This window comes from Ambystoma mexicanum, chromosome 2p (genome assembly GCF_040938575.1).
Source record: "Ambystoma mexicanum isolate Mex_15411 chromosome 2p, UKY_AmexF1_1, whole genome shotgun sequence".
NCBI lineage: Eukaryota > Metazoa > Chordata > Amphibia > Caudata > Ambystomatidae > Ambystoma > Ambystoma mexicanum.
Window position 1 is genome coordinate 320,914,547 of NC_090923.1, and position 25,802 is coordinate 320,940,348.

The 25,802-nt window shown below is 39.7% G+C and overlaps 1 protein-coding gene across 4 annotated transcripts in view; it reads left to right on the forward strand.

Moving 5' to 3' along the window:
- Positions 1-25,802, forward strand: part of CACNA2D3 (calcium voltage-gated channel auxiliary subunit alpha2delta 3) — a 3,251,448-nt gene that overhangs the window by 663,556 nt on the left and 2,562,090 nt on the right. For all 4 annotated transcript variants that reach the window (XM_069643639.1, XM_069643642.1, XM_069643640.1 and 1 more), the window contains one exon: positions 15,348-15,464. In XM_069643639.1, coding sequence (XP_069499740.1) covers positions 15,348-15,464 — 117 coding nt within the window. The remainder of the gene's footprint in view (positions 1-15,347; positions 15,465-25,802) is intronic.

Below are 25,802 nucleotides of genomic sequence, written 5' to 3' on the forward strand. Positions count from 1 at the left end.
GAGTAGCGCTGGTGAGTAGTCACAATACTTACCATTGCCCCTATCTCCTCTATTATAAAGTAATTCCATTTCTTTTTAAACACTTGTTGAAAAAGCTGCTATAGAAGCTATGAAAAGTATTTTACTTAACTGTAAAAATCCTTTGAAAGTCTTCTGGAACAATCGTCACACGCACAGGAACATTTTCTAACTTTATTGCATCTGCTAAAGGTACTTTGTAAACTTTTGGGTACAAGGCCTCACTCAACTCAAAGTTAGGGCTTCTATTCCTGTGGACTGGTTACACTATTGATTAATTACTTACCTTCCCTTTCAGATGTGATGGGAATTGCATGTATTGTATTAATCAACTATGACTGTAGGTATGTTTTATATTTAGAGTGTTGTGTGATATTATTACTTGTTTGATTAATGTTTATAGAATGTGTTTGGGCCTACAATAAATAGAGTATTTATGTACTTACTATCTAAGTGAAATCATTGTATATTTTGCGGTGTGTACTCATTGTGGACCCCCGACCCCATCACCTCTCCTGAGACATAGCCTTGACCACTCTTCCACACTTACCTTGGTTGGGTTTGGCTAATCTTACAGAGTTTCTCTGTTCACTATAAGTAGGGTGACCTCCTAAAATGTGTCCACCAGCCCATATTTTAGAATTCCTTCTTAACAGCGAGAATGTCAGGTCGGTGGGGTCTGCAGACTTAGGCTCCTCAGGCATGGAAAAGCAGCGCCGAGTGGCTCAGCTGGCTCAAAACAGTGTCAGGGTCCTGCAGTGGATTTCATCTGATGCTATAGAAAATGGGATCCAGACAGCAGTGTTGAGTTGGGAATGCTGATTGTGAAGATTTGGTGTAAGTATCAAGCAAACTCAGACATGTGAGGTGATCAAGCCTCAATGGCAAGGATGACTGGTGGTTATCTCGCAGCAGCTTGGATGACATTAAACGTGCCTAAATTGGCATAGGTACAGTTTGAAGATGCAGTGGGATCAGTGTTACCTTCCATGAGTTCAAAGTTGCTGTGAATTGGAATTGAGGGGCTCTGGGCCAGGTTAAACAACTCTGTTGCACTCCCAATCTAGGAAGCTTTGCTGGCACCTTCAGGGTATATTTCACTTCTAGTGAGACAGAGCCTGGTTGAAGTACATCCATCAGATGAGGCCTTAGTGCACAGCAGTTCACCCAGGAGAATGTTCAGCAACAAGGCTCCTCTCCGCCTTGGATGCACCTGTCTTCACATCTATAGCAACAGTATTGGAATGGTCTGTTTTCTCTCAGCAGGGTTCCACAGATGTCTTCTTCTTGAAGTCTGGGAAAGAACAAAGGAGCAGTAAGAGATAATGTCCTTATACATGTAAAAAAGCCCTCAGGACACAAGCAACCCTTCTGCAAGGCGTCTAAACCCTGTAGCTGATTTCTTATAGTTGCTGATTTCTGATAGTTGGTTTCTTGCATCATTCCCAGAGTGTTTTGTTCAAAGTGGAGGGTGCAGGAAGGAAAGAGAAACCAACAGCAAAGCAAGATGCTGAAACCTGTTTAGTTCCCCTATGCATTCTCTGACAACTTTAACCTGGCCCCATTCCCAAGCTTGTAGCTTTAAGGGCCCTTTGGTGTGGAACACCCTGGGGTGATGCAGGCCTTTGTTAAACATGTGCCTCTTTTAATATTGATTCCAGGTTATCACCTGGAGGGAGCCTCCAAGGGCTTGAGGGCAGTGTTAATCTTCCTTCCAGGGAACCAAAGGAGAGCAGTATCCTTCCTTTTGTCTCACTGAAGTGGAGAGAGGCAGTCTATCCAAGAATCCATATATCATTTAAAAGGCAGTCCCGGGCTCACTTGGTTGACACTTAAATGCTATCAAATAGTGTGTGGTTTTAATAATAAAATCAGTCATTATATCAAAACCAGATATGGCTTATTCTTGGAGTGTATCCTGCCACCAGACTGATTTTGGATCAGATGTGCAGAAGTTAAAGGTTGCCTCTGTCTGCCATCACATGGTGTCCCAGAAGCTGCCAATATGTGCCATGTGACCTTTGAACCTGCCACTGAAGAGCAACAGCTGTGTATATAAAGAGACTGACACAATAAGGCACATGTCAGAACTATGCTTTTGGTACAGTGCTTTATCAAAGGAGTGTCAAATTAGCAGACTCCATTTTCAAAAACAAAATAACCCACATCATTTTATTATTAATACAAATACTAAAAACAGGGCTTCAACATTCTTTGCACATGGCATTCTGTCATGGCCTTTTCAACACTTCCATTTGTATGCCTTTAAATAATATGAGTCTACATGTTTGACTTCTGTCTATAAAATATATTCACATTAATGGTGATTGATTCATTTGCAGAGAACTATCCCTAATCCAATTCGCCTGACCACGACAATCCCACCCCACAATCTGGATATTTAGTTTTATTTCAAATTAAAAAAATCAAGGTATTAAAATTCAGTCGTCAGAAAGAAAAACTGGGTGCTGAGCTAAAATGGTCATCACTTCCCACATCCACTGAATTTCAAGGGTTTTGTAGCATTTAATCTGACCATTTTAACTCTTGCTTAGCTAATGTTTTTTCAATGAATTTCAAGTGTTTTATTATACTATCGTTTATGTATTCCCAAAGGCCAATTTTCCCTTCCTTAGTAGATGTGAGCAGTGCATGTATAAAAAAAACATTTTTATCACTCCCTATTACTGTGATATTTTCCCAGAAATCAATTCCAACTATGCTGATTCCCTCAATATCTCCCATGTAATTCTCAAGAATTAAAAACATGCCCCCATCCTCAGAAGCACTCACCATGTGCCTCTTCTATTCTTGGTCCCTATCCTCCCTTCAATTGTTTTTCCCTCTGTGACCCACTCCTATTAACCCCTATCGCTCTTCAGTTCGTGTGACGTAGTTTCGTTTACAAAAGTGTCTTGCAGCTTTGCCACAGTAATCTTGCGAGATTCCCCTGGTGTTCCCCTGACATCTTCTAATATCGAAAAATATAGACAGAAATTGACATGGATTTTTCCAAGCAATCTACAGTATGGAGAATACTGTCTGAAACCCATCCGTCATAAGAAAATCTGTTATTTAAAATGTAATGTGATTTTTCACGATGACTTACCTGCTTTCCAAAGCTTTGCACATTCAAGCCCTTCTGTAGACACTGCCCGGAACCTTGGGCAACAAGGACAAGGACAATCAAATATTCCTGAAGTTATTTTCATCTTCATTAAGTAAACCTAAATAATCACATCAGTTTTTACGGGTTTTTCTCCATTTTGTTACCAATACTGGAAGAGGGTTAGTTGATAGTTTCTTGTATTGTAGCACTTTGTTTCATTGAGTTGTTGATGTGCTTCTTACACATAATCCTCTCTATTCCTAATAAATATGTTGCCCCTTATCTACAACTATGGCAACATGCTTTGAGACAAGGAATGCAAGTTAACATAACTCCCACACAATTATCTTCTCCGTCATTATGGAATTTCTTTCAAACAATTAGAATAACTATCAAAAAAAGAACTATCCAAGTGGTGGAAAATTAAAACCATGAAAATGTACCTTGATCTAGCACAAGTACCTGGAGGACTTAGAATATGCATCTTCCCTACATTTGAGGAAGAAGACAGAGCAGCACTTAACGATTGGGAATAATTACATACCATTACTTCAAGAGAAATTATGGTAAGACTAATCAGTCAATCAACCAAAATGCATGAGCGTAGACTAACAGAAATTACCCAAATATAGGAACAAATAGAAGCTAGGAATCTTCCAGAAGCCACATTGAAGTTCTATCAAATCCTGGATGATTATCTAGCTAAATTTACAACAGAATCGAAACAAAAGAAACAAAAAAAGATTAATCAAGATGAAAATGATTATAAAAACAAAAGAATGTACACCTTTCAGAATAAAACATGACTTAAGCACATCACAGAGAATACCTATTAGAAAAGAATCACCCCAATTAATGGTGACCTCATCCCCATCGTCCTCTGATATAGAATCGGCCAGCAGTAGTAACCTAGACCAAGAAGGCCGACAGTAAACACACTTTCTGTGCATTTTTAAGCAGGCATAGAGCAGTTTTATATTACATGGAAAAGTAGCAGTTTGAAATGGTGCTGTTCCTCTTCCATTTCAATCTGACAAACAGGAATGAGGGCAGTGTTGCCCTCACTGAGGGCATCTCACTATGGAATATGTTCACAGCACCCACGTTGTTGAGGACATGCTGTCATGCATGCGTATGGGGAGCATGCTCCAGTCACTAATGTATGCAAAGGTGCAGGCTTTTACAATGTGTGCACTGCTGTCTAGCCCTTGAAAAAATGTGCATGTCGGCTTTGTGAATACAATTACCCTCACATTTCCAAAGGTAACTCAGAAAAGTGCATCCTATGTACATTTACTTGCCTGACTTCTGAGAATTCTGGGGATTTATGTTGAGTTAAATGTGTGATGTACACCAGAATTCTAAGGAGGTAGAAGATAGCCAAAATATCCTTATAGGATGACATTGTTCTCATAGTTCGCGGGACATATAAATAACCAATTATAATTAGAAATTATGGTTTACCGAAATAAATATAGCTGTAGACAATGACTTTACACAGTTGAAGTTACAGTTGAAGTGCAGTTTTGTTTAGTATTAGCACTAGTTCAAACACTGCCATGGAGTACAACAAATATTGTTTGATTACCTCCAGTGCTAATACCATTATACTGCACAAGAGACATGTTTACCTTTGTGCTCATACAGGGCAAAATTGAACTTGCAATGGTGCAATGTTTCTGTAATACAATCCATGATCTTTTATAATCTTTTATAGGAAAAAAGATGTTTGAATGGATTTGGAATGTGCTCACAAGTTTTCACAGTTGTCACCATTGGTTTGTTGTCCGAATGTTCTGATCTGCATGTAGGACTGTTCAAAGGGGGATCATAGGTTTGCATTTGGTCAGGCCATCCGAAGGTCACCCCCATCCTAATCCTACCCCCACAGTGAATACATCCCAGAGAGGATATAAACTTGCCCTTTGATCTGGACGAGGCCCACTTTGGGGCAGAGCATTGGGTGAACACAGTTCCCTGACTCATCAAATGAGGAGGATAGAACTTTGGTTTCAATGATTGGCATCAACCTTTTCCATCTTCTTTTTCTGACCTATTATGAGCTTGCTCATAGGAGGCGAAGCAGTTTCTAGCTGGCCAGGCAGTCTATAGGATGCTCACCACTCTCCTAAAACCTGAGTAAATTCATTCTGTAGCGGTTGCCACCTTGCAGAGAATTAAGGAACTGTGTCATGTGATTTCTTATGATGTGTATTTTTGGTCCTCCACTACCCAAGATGTGTAGTAAAGGGCTGTAAAGTTAATGGCATAATGCATTATTTGTTTCTGTCATGCACCAGTAATGTGGCTGAATGGTTACAATGTTTGGCTTTTTTTAAATGTCATTTTCTGTTACCACGTAGTTTGCTTCATTCCATGTTCTGTTTCTTATTCACCCCCCTCTTTCCACCCAAAGACCAAGCACTATAAATCCGGCTACCTGTTAGGACACTTGTATGTCTTTCTTCACAGTCCAATTCTCCAGTTCTTTTAACATATGGCACATTGAACTGTATGCTTTTAAATGATAAATCATCATTCTTGAATGCCGTTTCCTTACATTATTTAATTATGTAATATGACATGGATCTCATGAGTCCACTCTTGATTTGTTTTTTTATTCCTCAACAATATTCCATTCTCTTTGCTGATCATCACACCGAACATGGCATTATCATTTTTACATATTATTTTGAATATGAATCTTAGATTTATTTCTGTTTTGTTTCTATAAACTTCCTCTTTGCCCTTTTCACGCCCCCTCACAGTTGAAACCATTGTGCCACTAATGCTATTTCACACCCTCATAATATTTTTGAGTGATTTTATCATACCCTGGAATAAATCAGATGATTCCTTTGTTTGCCTGCTTTCTCTACATCATTTAATCCTGATCTTTTTCAATGTAGGTGCTTGCTGATAATTTCTTTTGGCAACATTGCAAACTTGATTGTTTCTCATAATTCTTCACTTCAGTGTGACTTTCCAGTGCCACTGTATTAGGCTGATCATTTAGTTATCACCTTGTATTGCTTTATTCCTTCTAAACCTGTGCCTAATCATCAAAGTATGTGTACACATCTCGATCTTTGAGAAATATTGCACCTACACTCTTAAGTGGCACCTTAATGTCTTTATTTGCTCACTCCTATTCTTGTTTTGATGCTAATGATCTTGCTTGTAATATTTTGACAGCTGCTTCCTAAATATCTTATCACTGTAACCCAAAGTACATGTCTAAAATAAAGTAATGTCCTTCTGCTTCCTTGTTTCACTTACAGTTTAAAAATTAAAATCAATTTATCAGGCATACTGCTCAAGGTCGGTAAAGCTAATATTCAGGTGGCTAAATCGTGTTTTTGAGGTACTCACAGCTCTTCTTCTTCTAACTATCCACATGGATTTTGCAAAGTAATTTCGAAAAGTCACAAACCTATTCTGACTTCTATCAAATTCTCTTCATTAAGTAAATCATTTAATCTTTATTTTGTTGATTAAATAGTGACATTTCAGATTGATGCTCAGTCAAACATTCTTCGCTTTCCCTCTTTTATTTTTTCTACCATGTGGTTCATTCTAATTATTGGTCTGTTCTTTCTTACAAGAAGCTGACAACATATTCAGATTACTTTTTCCCTTCTTACCTCATTAAATCTCTGCTATGCACTATCTATCTTTATTGGTTGCCTTTAATCAATTCTTTTTTGAGTTAATGTTCCTTTACCATACACATGCAAAATCGCCAAATGGACTCTCCTAAAATGAAAGTAGGTCTCATTCCCCAGAAAAGGCAAAAATCTTCCAATCACAGCCATACTATTTATTGGTAAGATTCTGGAAAGGTCAAGTCAAGATTAACTTTATTTCGGCTGTACACAATAAAAGCAAAACAAATCAATACAAGAGTATCAAAAAATTCGCATACACAAACCGTTTACTCAGTTTCAACAGCATTTTACCCAGTGCAGATGTTGCAAATAATAATTTTCACAATTTAAATAATCCCCACAATACATAATTCTGAGTAAAGTAATAGGTGCGTGATCCAGGGAGATGTCTAAAAACAGACAAAGTAAACCATGCAAATCCTTCACAGATGAGACATCTGTTGTCAATCGCTGTCTGAGAAAATGTCCCCTCTTTCTGAAAGCAGTAAACAAAAACATTGAGACCACATTAAAGAACCTGTTTGAGGAGCATACATGATTTAAGCCACTTGCATTGGAAAGCTTCATATAAGGGACAAGACAACATAAAATGCAGATCATCTTCCAATAATGTCACACATGCTGGGCAAAAACCAGATACTCCCTTTCCCCAATGTTTGTAAATTTAGCAGAGGGAAGAATGACCAGTCGGAATTTAGTAAACAGAGATTTCTTCTTCATTCCAGCTGGGTAAAGGGCTCCAAAGCCAAGTTAGATTCAATCGTTACATAACTTTCTGACAGTCGAACTATATAAAAGATGCCCAATCTAGTTCCTAAAGCCATATCATAACATAAGAGCTGCTTTGACTGCGATCTAATACTAGATCTATAAGATATAAAGTCATAAGCAATTGCTTGACATGTTCCAGCCACGGTAAAGATTTTGCAACATCCAGAGATAAGACATCAACAAGACCCTCTCTATGGAGCCAAGTTTGTCTGAGGTCCAGTTACTAAGACAGTATTGTCTTAGTAAGGCAGCAAGGGTTTATACATAAACTTGTCATTATTTTCGTTATGCCCCAGTTCGAGTGCTACTGGTGCAGAAGGGGCACTACAGGGAGACATAGAAGACACTTCAGGAATGTATTTTCAGTCATCTGAAGAGGAACGCATGACACATAACCCCACAATTCTGCACCATTAACTATTGCTGGAATAGCTTGGGTCATATATAGTATCAGCTCAGGCAATTGACCTTCCTCCAAAATGGGCTGAACAGCCAGCTACCACACCAGCTTGTCAAGCAGCTATTTGTTTGTTCTTTTCAAATTGCTTATCCCACTTCAAGTTATTGGCAAATGTTATTCCCAGATTTTTAAAGACATCCACAGATATCAGAAGGAGATTGTTCAAATAGAAAGTAGGCTTGGCATGACGAGGGCAGCCAGTAGTATGATACATCATGACCTTTGTGTTAGATGTGAATATAGTCAGGCTTTTAGTCTCCACTTGACAGGGCCCAAACTTGGGGCATCTAATGATGCTGCAGCCATATCTGTGGCTAAACTGTTAATAAATAGCAAGAATAATAGTGAAGAAATGTGTTAGTTCACCTGCTTGGCTCCATCTGACACAAGCATAGTTACAGGAATACAGAGACATAATTGGGTTACTTAGAGTAGTGGGAGGGTTGTAAGATGGTCAAAATCTTCCACGGTTTCTCTCTTGGGACAGTGTCAAATACCTTCTGGAGGTCAACAAATGCCAGGTAGATTGGTTGGGATTGAAGTATAACACATGTTTATAAAATGAGGTCCAACCTAAAAGCCTGGCAGATAGCAAGCACTCCCTTCCTAAAACCTGCCTGCGTATAGGACAGAATGCTATGTTTCTCTCCCCATTCTTCCAGAGAATGAAATAAGACTTTTGCATATATTGTGGCAAACTAGTTGATCATGGATACAGGTTTATAATTCAACAGAGGTTCCAGGTCTCCTTTCTTATGAATTGGGATTATAAATCAAAGTGCCTGTCACCACACACTACATGCCTGACTCTAATTTCTATCCCTTGTATAGCACAGAACAATGTGGCCTTAAGGTGGTTTCTAATGCTATGCTGTTGTTTCATGCCAGTGTGGGTGTTTGCTAGCACTACTGGAGCTCTCAGAACATTTTGAAACAGTAGACTATGGGGTCTTTTTGAGCATGTTATTAGGTCTCTCTGGGTCGGTCCTGACCTGGTTTTCTATTTATCAATTTGTACCGATGGGGTTGTCTTGGACGGCAGTTTAGTTTAAAGGGCCATCAGGGATCTACCTTTTAAATCATGTTGTTTGTCTGAGTGCTATTGATTGGATGCCCTCTTTTTCCTTGAAAGTCAAGCCTCACGAAACGTAATCTATTTTCATATCTTCTCCTTCCTTTTTTTTAATTTTAATTGTTTTCATTTTTTTAGTGTGATGTGGTTTTACATGAAAAACGTACACACAATTCAACAAGAACAATATACAATATTTTACAAATTTGATAAATAGGGACATAAAAAAGTACCATAATATTCTCAATGTATTATTACATGAAATACTTAAGATTGTATCATGAAGCAAATTAATAGAACAATGTAATAAAAATGATTTTGATTCGAGCAATATTGACAAGAGTAAGAGTCTATCTAATATAATTCCTTAAGGACCCATCTTCTTAATAGAATTTACAAAAATCTTGATAGAGATAAAATTAGAGAGATGTTTTAGGAGTGATTATCTCCCCCCTCCTCTTTTAGAGCCTCTCCTACCTTATCACCATCTCTTGAATGTCTCTTTGATTCCAATCTTGATTTTACTTCTCCAGATATTTGTACAACCATCCAGGACCTCATCCAGGTCCTCATCCTATGTAGCCTGGCTGCTGGTAATAGGTCTTATTGTGACGTCTTTGTCTCATTTAAAGTCTGTTTGAGGCAAGCAATATTTGATCATATTCCTATGATATTAATTTTTGTACATTGGCTACCAATTAATTTTTAGTCACTTGGACATATCTGCTGGATTAACTACAAGGTTGTGGTTTGGGGCCAAACTCCCTATTTTCCTGCTAGGTTGGCTCAATATACACTCATAGTGAAGAAAGTCTAAGGCTTATTAGTGACTGAAGCATACTGAATATTATCTGCAAACTGTTTTGGCAGCTGCACCATGTGCCTTAATTTATTTACCCCTTTCTATTTGTCTTTTACCTGTTTGTCTGGCCTTTTGAAAGTGCTTTAAAATAATGGTTTTACCCAGGCTTAACTCCAACAATCTTGGTAAAGTGTTTCATGTTGATATTTTTGAGTTTTTACTTGTTTTTTATCTTTAATTGTATCATAGAGCGCACTAGTACCTTATCATCTGCCTTTGCATTATACATTTTTAAACATTAAAAAGCAAGGGTAAACATTTGTTGGGGGTCATTCAAAGATGTGGGGTATTCTATAGATGCATGACCCAAAGAACAGGCCAGGAGTATCTTCCAAAGCGTGTAATGTTGCCAAACAAATGTGTCCCAAGTATCAATTCAAAATAAATGACTACTTGGTAGAAAATGCCTTGGTTATTCTTCAGCCTATACTTGTCCACATGCTACAGGAAATGGGTTCTGCTATAGAGAGCACATTCATTGTAAAGTGTCTTGTACACAACAAGGAACATCCCTTAAAATAACATAAATGTTAAGCGGTTTAATACAGTTTAGTCTGAAGCAAATGAAGATGTTAGTGAGTGTGATTTTTTGGTGAGGTGACAAACATTACAAGGAGAAATGTACATATTACGTTTGCACTCAATCTAAGAACTGATATGATATAATGAAATGGTGCTTAATGGCAGCTATTTTCTCTCGAGTTATATGGCAAACAACTAAAAACACCCTTTCCTGAAGACGTACATACCATTTTTATGAATGTGTTCATTAATGGCAACTGAGAGTTTTCGGTGATGGGTATTGGCTTTGTAGTTGTTTGACCCTCATTTGCTTTTACCTCACCAGTTTCAGGGTAGTTATATTGAACAACCCTTAGAGATCTGTTGTCTTTGTTATTTTTGTGAGTGATCGGAAACAATGTATATACTTACTTAATACTTAAACAGATTATCTACACTTTATACAACACGTTATAAACATGCCATTTGTAGCTTTTCACATCATACTTTATCATGCACATATGTTCTTACTTGTGACACCACATGATACAAACTAAGATTGTTCATAGACTGTTGTTTATTACGATAGGTATCAAAGAAGATGGCCCATCAAATGCAATACTTTATAATGAATAATCTTATTTACAAAATTTTTACATTGAAACAATCCCATTGAAAAATGCTTTGTAAATCAGGCTGAATCAATTCTTTCACAATCGACAAATGTATACAACTTTCCATAATTCTTTCTTTTTATCTTCCAAAATGCTTTACTTTGAAGTTTCAGAACGTTAGATGCGGACGCGCTTCTGCGCATGTATAATTGTATACTTGTGGGCAATTTAATATTGATTTTAAAAATGGTATAACCAAATAATAATGTTTAAAAATCATTGTGTCTGGCATTGAGTGTTTAGAGGGGCGCAATTACCGGGAGTAAAGCACTGATGAGATTAGTGTGATAGTGGCAGCTTTCACCATACAGAGCACTTCTTTTGCGACCCAGTCCAGGAGGCTTAGGACTCCATTACCCAGAAGCACCAACAGCTCATGCCTGTGTGACAACATCGGGTGGTGCAGTAGGCCTTACCTGCCCTGCGTCAGCGCAGGATGTTGTTCTGCATTACTTTGAAATTTTAGAATGTTAAATGTAGACGAGCTTCTTGCACGTACAATTTTATACTTGTGGGCATTTTAATGTTGATTTTAAAAATTATTGTTTTTCCAAATAAAAGTTTTTTTAAATGATTGTGTGAAATTGTGTGTTTATAGGGGCGCAATTACCAGGAGCACAGATTAGATTGCCGTGAATGTGGCAGCTTTCTCCGGAGCACTTCTTTTGCAAGCTAGTCCAGGAGGCTTAGGACTCCATTACCCAGCTGCACCTATGGTTCACACCTGTGTGACAACATCGGGTGGTGCAGTAGGCCTTTACTGGCCCGCGTCAGTGAAAAGCGCTGATGCAAAACCTGTTTAGGCCTGTTTGCGGCCTGAGTGGCAGTTGGCAAGAAACGCTGTCCGTACCAGATTGCCCCGACTTGAAGTACTGTACAAAGTCTTTGATATCAGGTTAGTGGCAGTGCTTTAGTAAGATGGGGTCAAATATGTTGGACTTCAAATATAATGGGCTACCCCCGAGAAGACCACATAAGAATAAGGGTAGTTTGACCCTTAGACAGCTAAATAAAATTCAGGCTCCAGGGATATTTAAATCTGTCCCTGATGTCAGTGCTAATTGTCCTGGGGTATAGACCCTGGGACCAGCAACATCTTTTTTAGACTCCTTCCTAACTCTTACTGGGATTAGATTTAAGGAATTGTTATGTTTGTGGATTTGAATATCTTGCTGGATGATCCTACAGTGTCAGATTCTAAAGAATTGTGGGAAATTATGGGAAATTGCCCCAATTCATGTTGAAGGTCACTGTCTGGACCTACTGCTGATGAGAGGCAGCGGTATGGTACTGATGGGGACTACCCCCGATCATTGGTTTGCCCATTTTCTACAATGTGTTTCCCTGAACCCCGCAATGGGTGGGAAATTAGAATGTAGAGAGAGACCCACGTCTTTAGTCCGAAAATTCAAAAATGTGGACAATATTCCAGGAGTGGAGGTAGAGGACCATTTAACCTCAGTGGATTCCTCACTTGTTAATCAGGAAGTTTTCCCTATCAGTACCAGGATTATGGAGGTAATTTGCTCTAAAAGTGCACCCCTGAAATTTAAGAACAAGAAGACATCAAATCCTTGCTTTACCCAGAACGTAGTTCCATTGCGGCAACAGGTTTGCTCAACCGATAGGAAATGGACGAACGGTAGAACTTCAGAGGATGCCAGTAGGGCCAAAATGGCATTAAAGATCTGTAAATAAGCCATGATTAAGTCTAGGAAAGAAATATGTGCAGCAAAGACCTAGTCTAGAGAACTGTTTGCCGTGGTATCCAGGTTTTGCCAAACAAGTTGTATTGTGTCATCAATTGAGCCTTCTCAAGCACAGGACATTTTTAACGCATTCTTCAAAGAGAAAATCCAACGTATCCAGGATAATATTGCAGTCGCTCCAGACTGGACCACCATGTCATGCTACACTAAGTTGCATTGGACTAGGGACTTTATCGTATCCAACGCAGGCTGAGATAGGGGAAAGGGATATTCTAATTGATTTGCAGCTGATGTCGAAGGACTATGTGCAATCGCTTATCATAGCCCTAAAAGCCACAAATGACTCCCTGTTTCCCCTACCTGCTTCTGCAGCTAGGAGCCTGACCCAAGAGATTTCTCCTTTTATGACAGAGTATATAAATAAATCCTTCGACAAAGTGATTGTGCCTCAGAAGTTAAAAAACTCCATTATTACACCACGGCTAAAGAAACCAAATGTGGATCCAGCCAGCGTCCCACAGTCCACCACCACATCCTGCTCAACCGATTTAGATTGGTGGGCAGGGTGTCAGAACATGCCATTAAGTGTTTTGGGTCGTTTCTGGCTAATCGACAATAGCAGGTCACACTCGGGGATATACTTCAAACCCAATTTTGATGGGATGTGAAGTCCCACAAGGGTATTCTTTGTCACCCCTGCTTTTCAATTTGTACTTGCGACCATTGATGATGATCTTGAAGAGCAATAGGGTGAAGTACCATTCCCATCGTGACAATACGCAGATATAATTAAATTTGGAATCATGGAGGATACCTTCCTTAAGGTGGAACAGTGCCTGGAAGATGTAAGTGATATGATGTCCAAAAACAGTTGGCATTGTTTGGACGCAAACATCTTATCATGACTGCCAAGGAATCTTTCATCCCTAGTATTCTCAGCATAGAACTGAAGTTTGCTCCGAAGATTAAAAATGTAGGCTACATTTGGGAAGACAACTTCAGAAGTTAAGCGCAGGTTGGTGCTAAAGTGCAGGCTATTTTTTACCTGCTGCGACTGCTACTGCAACGTTTGTCATTTATACCAGGGGGGCACCATTCAATGGTGGTGAGTGCCATGACAAGTGCCCATCTGGACCTTTGCAATAGCCTATGATGGGCATTCCAGCCAAACATTTGTATAGGTTCCAAAAAGCCCAGAATGTATACATGAGACTGGTCAGCCATTTAGGTAGATCAGCTCATGTATCCCATCTCTGCCGAACCTTACACGGGTTGACAGTGGAAGATTGCATCACATTTAAGGTACTGTGTCTGAACTTTACATGCCTATATGGCATGGCTGCGGAGTATTTGAGCAATACAATTTGTCGTTATCAGCCAACTAGGATGCTGCGACCATAGGACCAGCTGTTGCTGACTGTTCCATTTGTCGTTATCAGCCAACTAGGATGCTACGACCATAGGACCAGCTGTTGCTGACTGTTCCATTATCAGTATGTGTCTCAAGGGGAGATAGGTTTGCAGTCTTTGCCCCCAGGCAGTGGAATGGCATCCCTAAATAGATTAGGGCCTCTGGTACGCTATATCAGTTTCAAAAAGTCCTAAATACCTTTCTTTTTAAATAAGGGAGAGAAGCGCCATGGGGAGCTCTTTTCCATTCATGATCTACAAGGGACTTAGGGCCTCATTACACGGAAGGCGGTAATGGTTTACGGCCACCGTTAATGGTAACGGTGACCGTTAACCATTACCGCCTTACTATGAGGTCCCTTAGTGGGTTGGTGCTTTAACGCCTGCTTTTTGCAGGTGTTAAAAACCAACCCGCTAAGGGACCTTGGTGCTAATTACGCCACCTCAAAATTGCGGTGCCGTAATTAGCTCCTTCCCCATTCCCATTATGCCATATGGGGCAAAAATGAGAATGGGGAAGGGCAATGGTGGAAGGGGGAATTACCGCCCCGTCAACCTTGGAATCGGGCGGTAATTCCCCTTTCCACCAAGGCGGTGCCGGTAATTTACCGGCATGGTCCAGGGTGATAATAGCACCCTGGATTACCGCCTTCCGTGTAATGAGGCCCATAGTGTGTGCACCATTCACTCGTCTTTCAATCATTTATTCCAGCTGCGTCAGTATACGGTTGAGTCTGTCCTGTGCGCGTTATAAATGACCAAACTCAAAAATCGAAATCAAAATAACATAGATCTTGTAGTTTGATTTCACGCTGATTTGTGATGACATACAGATGTTCAAATACATAGGCATATTTTAGAAATATAAAAGATTACATGCAGTCAAATCAATTGTCCTAGTTTGAGTAAAATAGCAGCTGATTTCTTTTACTAATCTTCTCAATTGACTGACACACATGTGTGATCCTCAAATCTATCTGTATGTATTTAGCTCAGCATTGATATTCCAATGTGTGTGAAGATTTGTGAAATATATTAGAAATCGATCACAACTGAAGCCGTCTTAATATTTACTGGTTTTCTTTTCTAATAGAAATACAAAGAACACGAGAAGGAGGTGACAATAGAAGAAATCGATGGACTTCAGCTTGTGAAAAAGTTGGCAAAAGCCATGGAGGAGATGTTTCACAAGAAGGCCGAGGCAGTCAGGGTAAGACCGTGTGCTCTGGGTTCCTGGTACTTTATGGCGCAGTTCTCTATAGAACCTGTTTGCTTTTCCTTCCTTAAAAATACGCATTTACATCAGCCGTTCAAGAACCATGTTTTTTTTTGTGGTTAAGCATGGTAAGCATGGCGAACCCTGAAATATGTGTATGCAGTCTGTGACTGACAGAAACTGCCTCACCTGTTCATGAGAAAAAGCTACACCAGTTGTGAGTAGTGTTGGAATATGTACGTCTGTTTGACAGTGCTTGTTTGGTTCTCTAATCACATGGGATTAGAATGCATCATACAAGAAACCACACAATAGGGCAGTATGAAAGTGGAACCAATGTATTACCTTGACATCAGCCACATTTCTGTTGATACATAAAGAAAGCCATTTTTGAAGGCCAAAACAGGTGTAAGTTACTTTTACGTCAGGTTATAATATACCCTTGAAAATGTTAGGCAAATAAAGCACGTGTGATGCACTACTAGGCATCAGAAGTGCATATGCTGTCTTTAAAAAATAAAGTTTCACTCTTCATGAGCCAGATATTACAAATATGGCAAACGTGCAGCACACTCGCGCCTTAAAACACTTGTGTAGAGGCGCGTTATAAATGCCATATCATATCATATTATATCACTCTTTCCCAACCCAAAATCATTAGTGTTGAGGTTGTGTTTGCCATCTTCACTACACCCATGTCACAGACATACTGAGAGAACTCACCCTCTCCCTCAACACCGAACACCGTAAACAGCGAATTAATGATCCCTCATCCCTGCTCATCAAGCACCACAATCCCAGCAGGTGGATCACGTCTTCAATTGCACGAATGCTCAAAGCAAGTGCATTACCCGTATTTGCCAAATACCGCTCGATAGCAAACCTGTAAAAAAGCAATGAGTAACCATACCTCTGTGCACCAAGAAGTGCAACAACACGTATATGTATGCATGTCATTACCAGTGATGTGTGATTTAGTTCAGACAATTATTTGGATGAAATTACTAGACTTGGAAGAATGTTCTGACATTCATAGCTACAATTCGGGCACATTTTCACATCAGAATGAATTGGTTTAGTCGGGTGGTCAAGAGCACTCGAGCAGAGCAATAAGACACAGACGATGAAGCCACCAAAAGACTGGCCCACATTCCAGGTCAGTGAAGTGGATGCGTGTCCCAGTGCCTCCAGTGGAAGCTTGCGTTTTATAGCAGGGTGTGGTTTGCTGTGTGCAGCATCATTGCTGTCAGAGTGCAAAGACCAAGAATGTAAGGTTATTCTATATTTCACGCCTTCCAAGATTGCAAGCAAGGTGCAGGGGACGCTCCTGAGGCACCCGCTATGGTCAGAGGAGGCACATACAGATCCAGATATCATCCCATCCGTCACGTGGGCTGACCGCATGTATTGTGTGCTCACTCTTGCTAAACCTGCCAGCTAGCAAAATTACACATATGGAATACCAATGTAAAATGCTGCTGGTACGGCCGTAAGTTGCATTTCTGAAGCACTTGTGTGTTGTGTTATTCATTGAATTTGGAGAGGTGTAAATCATTGCCATGAAAATGCAGAAGCGTCTGGCATAGCGAGGGAGCATAAACCAAACAAGGGTTGTTGTTCCCCATCAACACCATTTTTAAAATAATGGATTAAAATGGGGAATTTTACAGCATTCTTACTGTGAAATTAAACGTTCTCCAGTTTACATTTGGTTTTGTAGGGTAACACATAAAGAAATACAAAAGTCACAAACAGCACACACAGAGTATTTTCCAACACATTTGAATGACTTTGCCCACAATATATTCGAGTTTAAAAACATGTGCATGCTTGCTGTGCCCACACATTTCCATTCAGGCTGCATCAGTACATGTCAGAATTACCATATAAGAACATGCTCCTTTTGTCTTTGCCAGTAAACAATGCCATGCCACAGTTAAACAATATATCCAGATTAGCTGCAGCAAAAAAGCCCAGTGTAGCCACATGACAACAATTATGCTTGTCTTACCCTTGATGACCACTAGAAATGGCAGGCCACAGGAAGAAAATGTTACCAGACTGGCTTCAGTAATATATGCCCATTAGGCCACATAACACTTATCATGTTTGCTTTGACCTTCATGCCCATTAAAGCATACCATGCCAGTACCACAATAAGGAAACATAACCAGCTGTTGTGGCGATGTTGGCCAGTCTAGCCACATAATAAGTCTTATTATGTTGACTTAAACCGTTAAGGCCAGTAAAATAGGCCATGCCAGAGGCAGAAAAGGTAACCAAACATGCTGTAGCAACTCAGTCGAGTCTAGACACCTAACAACACTTACCATGTTTGCTTTAAGCTTGCTGCCCAGAAAAATAATGGCATGGCAGAGTCGGATTTGGCATTTAACCAGACGGGCTGCAGCAATGTCGGCCACTGTAGCCAAATAACAACAATGATCATGGTTCCTTTAAACTTGATGCCCAGTAGAAAAATGCCATGACACGCTAATAAGACTTAACCAGACTGGACGCAGCAATGCAGTATAGTCCAGCTATGTAACAATACTTAGCATGCTTGTTTTAACTTTGATGCCTAGTAAAAAATGCTATGCCAGAAGCATAATGCGTAACCAGACAGTCCTCATCAATGCAGTCCGGTCTAGCCATGTAACACCACTTATCATGTTTGCTTTAAAATTCATACCCAGCATAAAATGCACCCCTGCACCAGAAATCAGAGGCCTGCTCACCCACACTCAAATAAACAATCACACACATTAATTCAGCATTCATACACATTCCCTCGCTCACACATATAATTCATTTGTGCACCCATACACATTCACAGCATTCATAACTATTTCACCTGCCCAACCATAAAATATACTCTCTCATTCACGCATGCACCCACACAACATACACTCATCGATTAAGGTATGCACCCAAACACACACTCATTCATACACAATCATCAATGCACACATTCACATACACATTTAAATTTTCTTTTCTGCAGACCTGGTCCAGAATCCGCTCCACTGCCATTAGGAGGACAGGATCCAATGATGTCCCCCCAGCTCCCCCGAAATAGGAACCAAAAAGCATGAAGAGCTTCCAGGTTCCTGCACATGTGTGCAGGAGCCACATCAACTCCTGGATCCCCCTAAACTACACCTCCGCTGTTCTGAATGTGCAGCGAGGCGCAGGAGTGTCACCTACGCCCATTCGGAGCTGCAGTATCCATGCCTGCATACCCAATGGGTCATGCCAGGCTGGGAAGCAAAGCTTCCTGGCCTTGCATGGCCCATTGGATATATGTGCTTTGGTACAAACTCCCAAAGGGAAACTTCATTTCCCCTTAACAGTTCAAGCCAGCCCAGTAGAGATCCCTCCACTGCTTGCTTCAGGTGAGGAAGCACTTACTATCTTCACTGGGCTGGCTTGGCGGCTCCCCTGTAATGTTTGGGTCAATGCCCCATTGTCCATTGAAAACCTTGCACCACTAAGCCCAAAAACCTCACAATACAGTAAAGAAATGTAAATCAGGTTTAACATGTGGCAACGCATATTCCCATAAAAAAATATACTGTTCAATTCCGATGCAAATATGAACATTATTTCTGATATATCCCACTTAAAAATTGGCATAGATCTTTTCAGTGCAGAAACAGCAGATGGCAAACGCTTTTTTTTCCCTTTCCGTTTGTGTTATTCACTTTGAAATTGATTTAATTTGAAAATGCACTGTATGGCCATGCTATGTCAGATGTCAGGTGCTTATATTTTTTTTTTAAATGTGTTACTTCAAGAAAATGTATTTTGTTGAAGGGTTTTCGAATTTAATGTCAGCACAAGAGAATATCGTTGACAGGTTCTATTGAATTCTATAAGTGAAGATGAAAAAAGAAAATCAAAGATTTGCATCACACAACTGAAAACACAGCCTCCCTTTCGTGGGAATCCAAAGAACACGTTTTAGGATGCCTGATTCGAAAAGCGTTTGTGAATTAGGCCGAAAGTGTTTGAGCTGCTTTTGAGCAGATGCCTGGTTATTGTTTACGTGGAAAAAAGCAAATTTTTCAGGCTTTTGAGCAGATGCCTGGTTATTGATTATGTGGAAAAAAGGGAATTTTTCATAGTAAAACACTTAACTTCCTATTGTGCATTCAAGTATTAATTAACAACTAAACAACTAGCTGGGAAACATAGCGTTGCCCGTGTCCTGATCGAGTGGTGTCTAATGTTCCTTGGAGGATGTTGCTCTTGTCCTCATGTCAGCAAGTCTTGCTTCAGTTTGCTCTGGCATCTCATTTGCCCTGGAGAAAGTTGCTCTTGTCCTCTGGGCAGCAAGTCGTGCTGTTGTTTGTTGTTGTGTTTCAGAAGCTCTTGATATTGATTTTCGCGTTGCATCAGATGGAGCTTTTCCAAGTGATGTTCGTTTTTTGTACTGCATTTTTCAGTCACTCAATGGCTTCTTCGCATTTGAGAAAGGGTCCAAGAAAGGTTGAATGATTGTGCTCCCTTCTTGTGAATTAACTTAAGTAAACTGTAACCATGCCATTTCCCATATTTGGAGTGGCGCGATAAAAACACATTTGTAATGTTTTCTTTCTCCAAATGATTGCTTGCATATAAGATTTTTGCATCCAAACATAGACTACCATCTTGCCCCAGACAAAAGAGAAATCGATGTAAAATGTGGTAGGCCTAGGTTCAATGGTGTGGATTTGTATAATCGGACAAAAATACACACATACATACATTCAGCTTTATATATAAAGATTGTATTCAGAGGGTAAGTTGCTAATGCAGGATCAATAACACCAATAACATTGGGAATAGAGAGTGGCCAACAATTAGATCTGACACTGGCGCTCATGATATGAAGTGGGGTACGTGAGCTGCTGTGTTTTATGAAAGATAATGAAATATAATATTTGTTATGCCGAACACTAGTTAGTTTGGTTAGTAATCCTTTCAATTGATCTTATTTTGTTAAAATTGAATATAGTTTTAATGCTTGCATGTGCAGATTTATTTGGGTAAAGCACATGCTTCCCACATTTTGAAGCAGGCTGATAGAGTTTGTTACTACCCATGTGTTATAAGGAGCCACTGTGAAAGTTTACAAAATAGGGATCGGAAATACATTAAGGTTCCGAGTGATGTATTGTTTTCAAACGTGCTTACAAGTCAATAACCTCCACAGAAACTGCAAGCCATGTCACAGCATCAAATAACCCACCAATGCAATTAGTGTGTTATTCCTGAATGTTCATTTTGGCTTTGCATGCCAAATCACATATTCTAAAGACCTTGTTCATTACTCATAAAATTCTATCTCCAAATAGACTGTTCCTAAAACTATTAAATTACCATCACTACTACATATGCGTAAATTCATGCTTCCACAGATCACTTCAAGGCAGAGGGTATTTGTCCAACACAAGTACATCAAGGCAGGGAAGAATTGCTACACCTCAAAATGGTTTTGTCACCCTTCGTAGTTCACCCTTGGATCACACAAAAAACACAAAACAAAAGAAAAGAGGTGACAGCTGGAAGGTTTGGAATAAATCCTAACCTCTGGCATTGCTCCAGGCAACCTTCCGAACATCGTTCTTTGCCAGCCAAGCCATTAAAAAAGGTGAAAGACTGATACAAATCAGACTTGGTCCCACCCCAAAAGGGGCAGTCCACCCGAACTGTTTGGTAACATCCCTTCTGCACGAGACCACAAGCATCCCAAAACATGTTTCGGGTTTGTTGGGCCTCATCAGTGAGGAATAGCTTGGTTCTCTAGGCTCAGCAGGCATGGGCCCCACGTCTGGGCAGTCTTGTCGCATTCGGGGTGACTTATGCAAAACAAAAAATGTGGCAGCTGGAAGGTTTGGAATTAATCCTGGGTGTTAGTCTCAGCAGTGCACGGTGGTGGCGCGAGTTATGGTTGCTTAGCTTACCATAACTGGCGAATTTCAAGGGTTTTTTGGTTTTACTTGGAACCATAACGTCCCTTTAACAAAGTTTTTTCGCTGAATATATATATATATATATATATATTTATATATATATATATTTGTTTTAATTGAACCCTCAAATGTACAACTAACTATTAACAATATTAATACTCTCAAACAACCTCCCTGTAAAGGAAGACAGAGAAATGCAGAATGTAAAAATGCAAACACTCTGGGTACTTATAAGGGAGTAAAAAGGCAATACAATGCCAACATGTTTAAAAAGGATATGGTTCTTGGTGAAAAAAGATTCAAAAGAGGGCTGGAACATTCTCTAGGGTGCCAAAAAATGGGTTTCGGGATGGGGCTTTCCAAAAGAATCATACAGTTCTTGGCAGATGAACAGTGTCAAACCAGGTTAAAAGCAGGATCGTGTGCGGCCGACTGGGACCGTTCGATGGGCATTCAAATGTAGCAGGTAAAAGTGCACTGGGTTCAGTTTGGCATTCAAGTTTGGGTTAGTGGCAAAGAAGCAGTTGGTTCTAGGTACTGTTGAAAACACAGCACTTTAAATAATTCCACAGTGGTGAGCTTCATGTTCAAGCAAGTCAACAACACGCTCAGCTGGCGTGTTGCTGCGGTGCACTGGGTCAATAGCAGCAATATAAGTTCAAAGAGTTTGTTTGAGTGCCAAAGACAGCATGAGAGGGTCCTGTTGGTTTGGATGCAACAAACACAGGAAACCTAGATGTTCTGGCTCTCAGTGTGCTATGTGGGGGACAAGATCTTAGTAGTATTCTTTTTTAATTTTATTTTTTGTATTTGGTTATAAACAACAATCCTTTTGCACTGTACAAACAAGCATAAAATAACACACAAAAATACATTTCAAAATGTAAACGAGCTATTAATATCCCAGTAAAAATGCAAAGGTTATACAAGTGGCAGATAAGAAAATAAATCATCTAATAAACCTGTTAAAAAGAGGTTACAAAATGTCAATATAGATGAATAGGAATGTCAAATTTGGATCACATAGAAGGGATTTGAGGATCTCTTTCCATATATGGTATACAGCTGCTGAAATCACAACCAAATAGGCTCCACATATTGAACTCCATAACTGGTTTGAATCAATAAAATCAGTTTTAAAAGACAGACTGCTATAACTTTCCACATATAAAGATTACAATTTAGGGCACTAAGTAAGAAGATGATGTGCAGACTTAATTGAGGAATTATACCGATGACAAATATGCTTCTCTGGAGGAATATTACTCCAGTGACCCATCTGTTCAAAAGTAGGTAAAATAATCAAACGTAGATATATTCTATAAATGTGCAATGAGCATAATTTTGTTAGATAGGGACATGATGTATTTTGTAGGAAACTCTGTGTACTGTAAAGTGTGTATACCTTCTTTTTTGCTAAATCGTCAATATTGATATTATAGTCCAAATCCCTGGATTTCTTTTCAGAATAGGAATGGCATATGGATCATGTATCAAATCCTCCAGAGTCATGTCAATATGTGCAAAGAATGTAAGCATTGTAGTGGTCTGTTCAGCCTGAAATTTATGTTCACTTCCATGTTTCGATAAGTGGTCAAGTAAGTTATGTATGGTATTTGGGAAGTGATAAATTAGATTTAAAGTACAATAGAGAATACGTTGCTTAGTGAGCTACACTATACGAATAGATGAAACTCCCAGCTTGCAGCCTAGAGCTTTGACTGGGACACCTCTAGGTACTCCCAAAATAGAATGCAGTAGTTTGCCCTCGAATTTTTCAACTCACTGCATCATTGATTCAGGTAATGTCTGAAGGGCGCATAATATAGGGGTTATGATGTGTGTACGATAGATAGCCACGAAACCTTCAATATTGTATCCACCCTTCTTGCAAATAACTCTTCTTAGCAACATCCATGTTTTTAATATTTTAGATCTAATAACACTATCATAAAAATCTTGCGATAGGGAACAGCTAACCAGGAAACACAATAAATATACCTATTAAAAATGTCTAAATGATTTTTCTGTTTTTTTGGACTAATCAATACCTTGTTTTTCTTGTGCGATAGTTTTTTAAAAGTTTGCCTTTTCATATATATCAATAATGCCACTAAAGAATTCTCCAGCCGATGGGAGTTGGAGCTATTGCATAATTATATAAAATAGGGGTGAGGACGCAACCCTGTTTTAAACCAACACTAGTTGGATTGTCATGTGTAAATTCACCAGTTTGGTTAATCATCACAACTACTGTAGTATCTGTATATAAGGACATCAAAAAATGGAATGGAGTGAAATCAATACCCCAGTTTTTTAATTTGGTCCACAAAAGAGGACGGGAAACCGAATCAAAGGCCTTGCTAAAATCAAGAAAACACATGCAAAGTTTAACATTTTCTTTTTTCTTACAGGCCTTGATTAAAAATTGAAGGGCGCACATATTGTGAATAGTGATGTGACTTTTTCGAAAGCCTGTCTGAAATGGGGAAACATCCCCATCAACTTTATCCAGATAGTCTGTTTTTTCAACAATATTGTGGCAAAAATATTTCTGGCTGATATCTTGCATGGCTAGTAGACTATAATCAGTGGGATTGGCACGATAACCCTTTTTAAAAATGGCTATCAGTTTAAATTCATGCCAACTCCTAGGGATGTTACCACTCATTAAAATCTTGTGAAAAAGCTGTTCTAAAACCGTAGTCCAAAATTTGGGATTGAGGGAAGAGCATTTGTATAGCGCAGACCATCACCAAATAGGGCATCATGGCGCTCGGAGTCCAACACTGAGGGAACTGAGAAAAGGTTAGGCCGAAGTACAAGGTTAAACAGTAAACAAGTAGGTTTCAAGCCCATGCCGAAACATCAGATGACTGTCTATGGAATGGAGAGAGAGAGGCAGACCGTGCCACACTAAAGACACGGCAACCGAGAAAGAGCGCCCCCCCCATGCCGGAGTGCTTGAGCTGAGGTATAAATCGACTAAATTTGAGCTGCAATTACTCCAGGCCTCTCTCATAGAAGGCCCTATGGACAAGAAAGAGAGCCTTAATCTTAATCCGTTTGACCAAAGGGAGCCAATGCAGCTTTCTAAGAATGGCTTAGGTGGAGGAGAGGCAAGGAGAGCCTATGGCCACTAACGATTCTGAAGAAGTTGGAGCAGATGTGCAGGTTGGGCGAGGTAGCAAGCATTACAAATGTCAATGGAACGGGAGACCAGAGATAAAATGACCAGAGGGCGAAGATGGGATGGCAGGAAGAGAAGGACTTTGCGAAGAATACAGAGTTTAAACTGGATGGCTTTACAGACCGTACTGACCTAGTCAACCCTAGAGAGCGAGGCCGAAAGGGTGAACCAGAATCATTCACTGTGGTTGATGGCGATGGGAGAGGGCCAAACTCCGGAGTCCAGAACTCCGAGCACCAGGGAGAAGAATTGGGCAGAGCCCCAACAACCAGGACCTCTGTCTTCTCTCCATTCAGGGGGAGCCACTAGCTGCCCATCCAAGCATGGATTACCAACAAGCAGGAGTGGCAAAAGGAGTCCTTGTTCTTGTTGTTGTCTTGCTGGCTTAGTAGAGACATGCTGTCTGACTAGAATGCACACAACACTTTCACAGCTGACCTGGGCACACAGTGTTGACGTGTGTATGATTCAAGTCAGATATGGCTTTAATAATTATGCAATTTATCAGCAACCGTTCCTCAAACTCAGATACGGTTTATTTTTAAAGATTAAACTGGCACCTGGATGCTATTTCCTCACAATTATCTAGTTTTAGTACAGAGACACACATGCTGCCTTTGCACACCAATATGCTCTGTGCCAGTGGAGAGCAGGTGCTGCAGCTCAGGAGAATGATGTAGCATGACACATTGTCACATGTGTCACAATGATTTTGACCTGGAGCTTTAAGGAAAGGGTGCATGGTTTGCAGACCAACCTTTCTTTTGAAATTCTCTTATCAAGATATCTGTTCAGTGAAGAGCATCTCATCTATTATAGATTGGTCAAGAGAGACACTCAAGTGGTATGTTATTGGTGGTCTGGAGATTCTTATGTACTGAGCGTTAACTGATGGTTGTGTTCCACAAACCTGTGATTTCAGGTGAACTGGAGTTCACAGCTTATAAGTATACAGAATGGCAATGCTACATCCGATATATATTGTCACATGCAAAAGAGAAGAGGTTCAGTTTAAGCAATGTTTTACTTCTAATAGTAATCAAATAATAGGAATCTAAATTGATGTATAACATTTCTTAAGATGTGATTTAAGATACATATTTCAACTCTGTAAACCTATGTATGTATTTAATCCCCAGAGAAGACCACAAATTGGTCAAAACACATGTTGGTTGTCTATTAAAC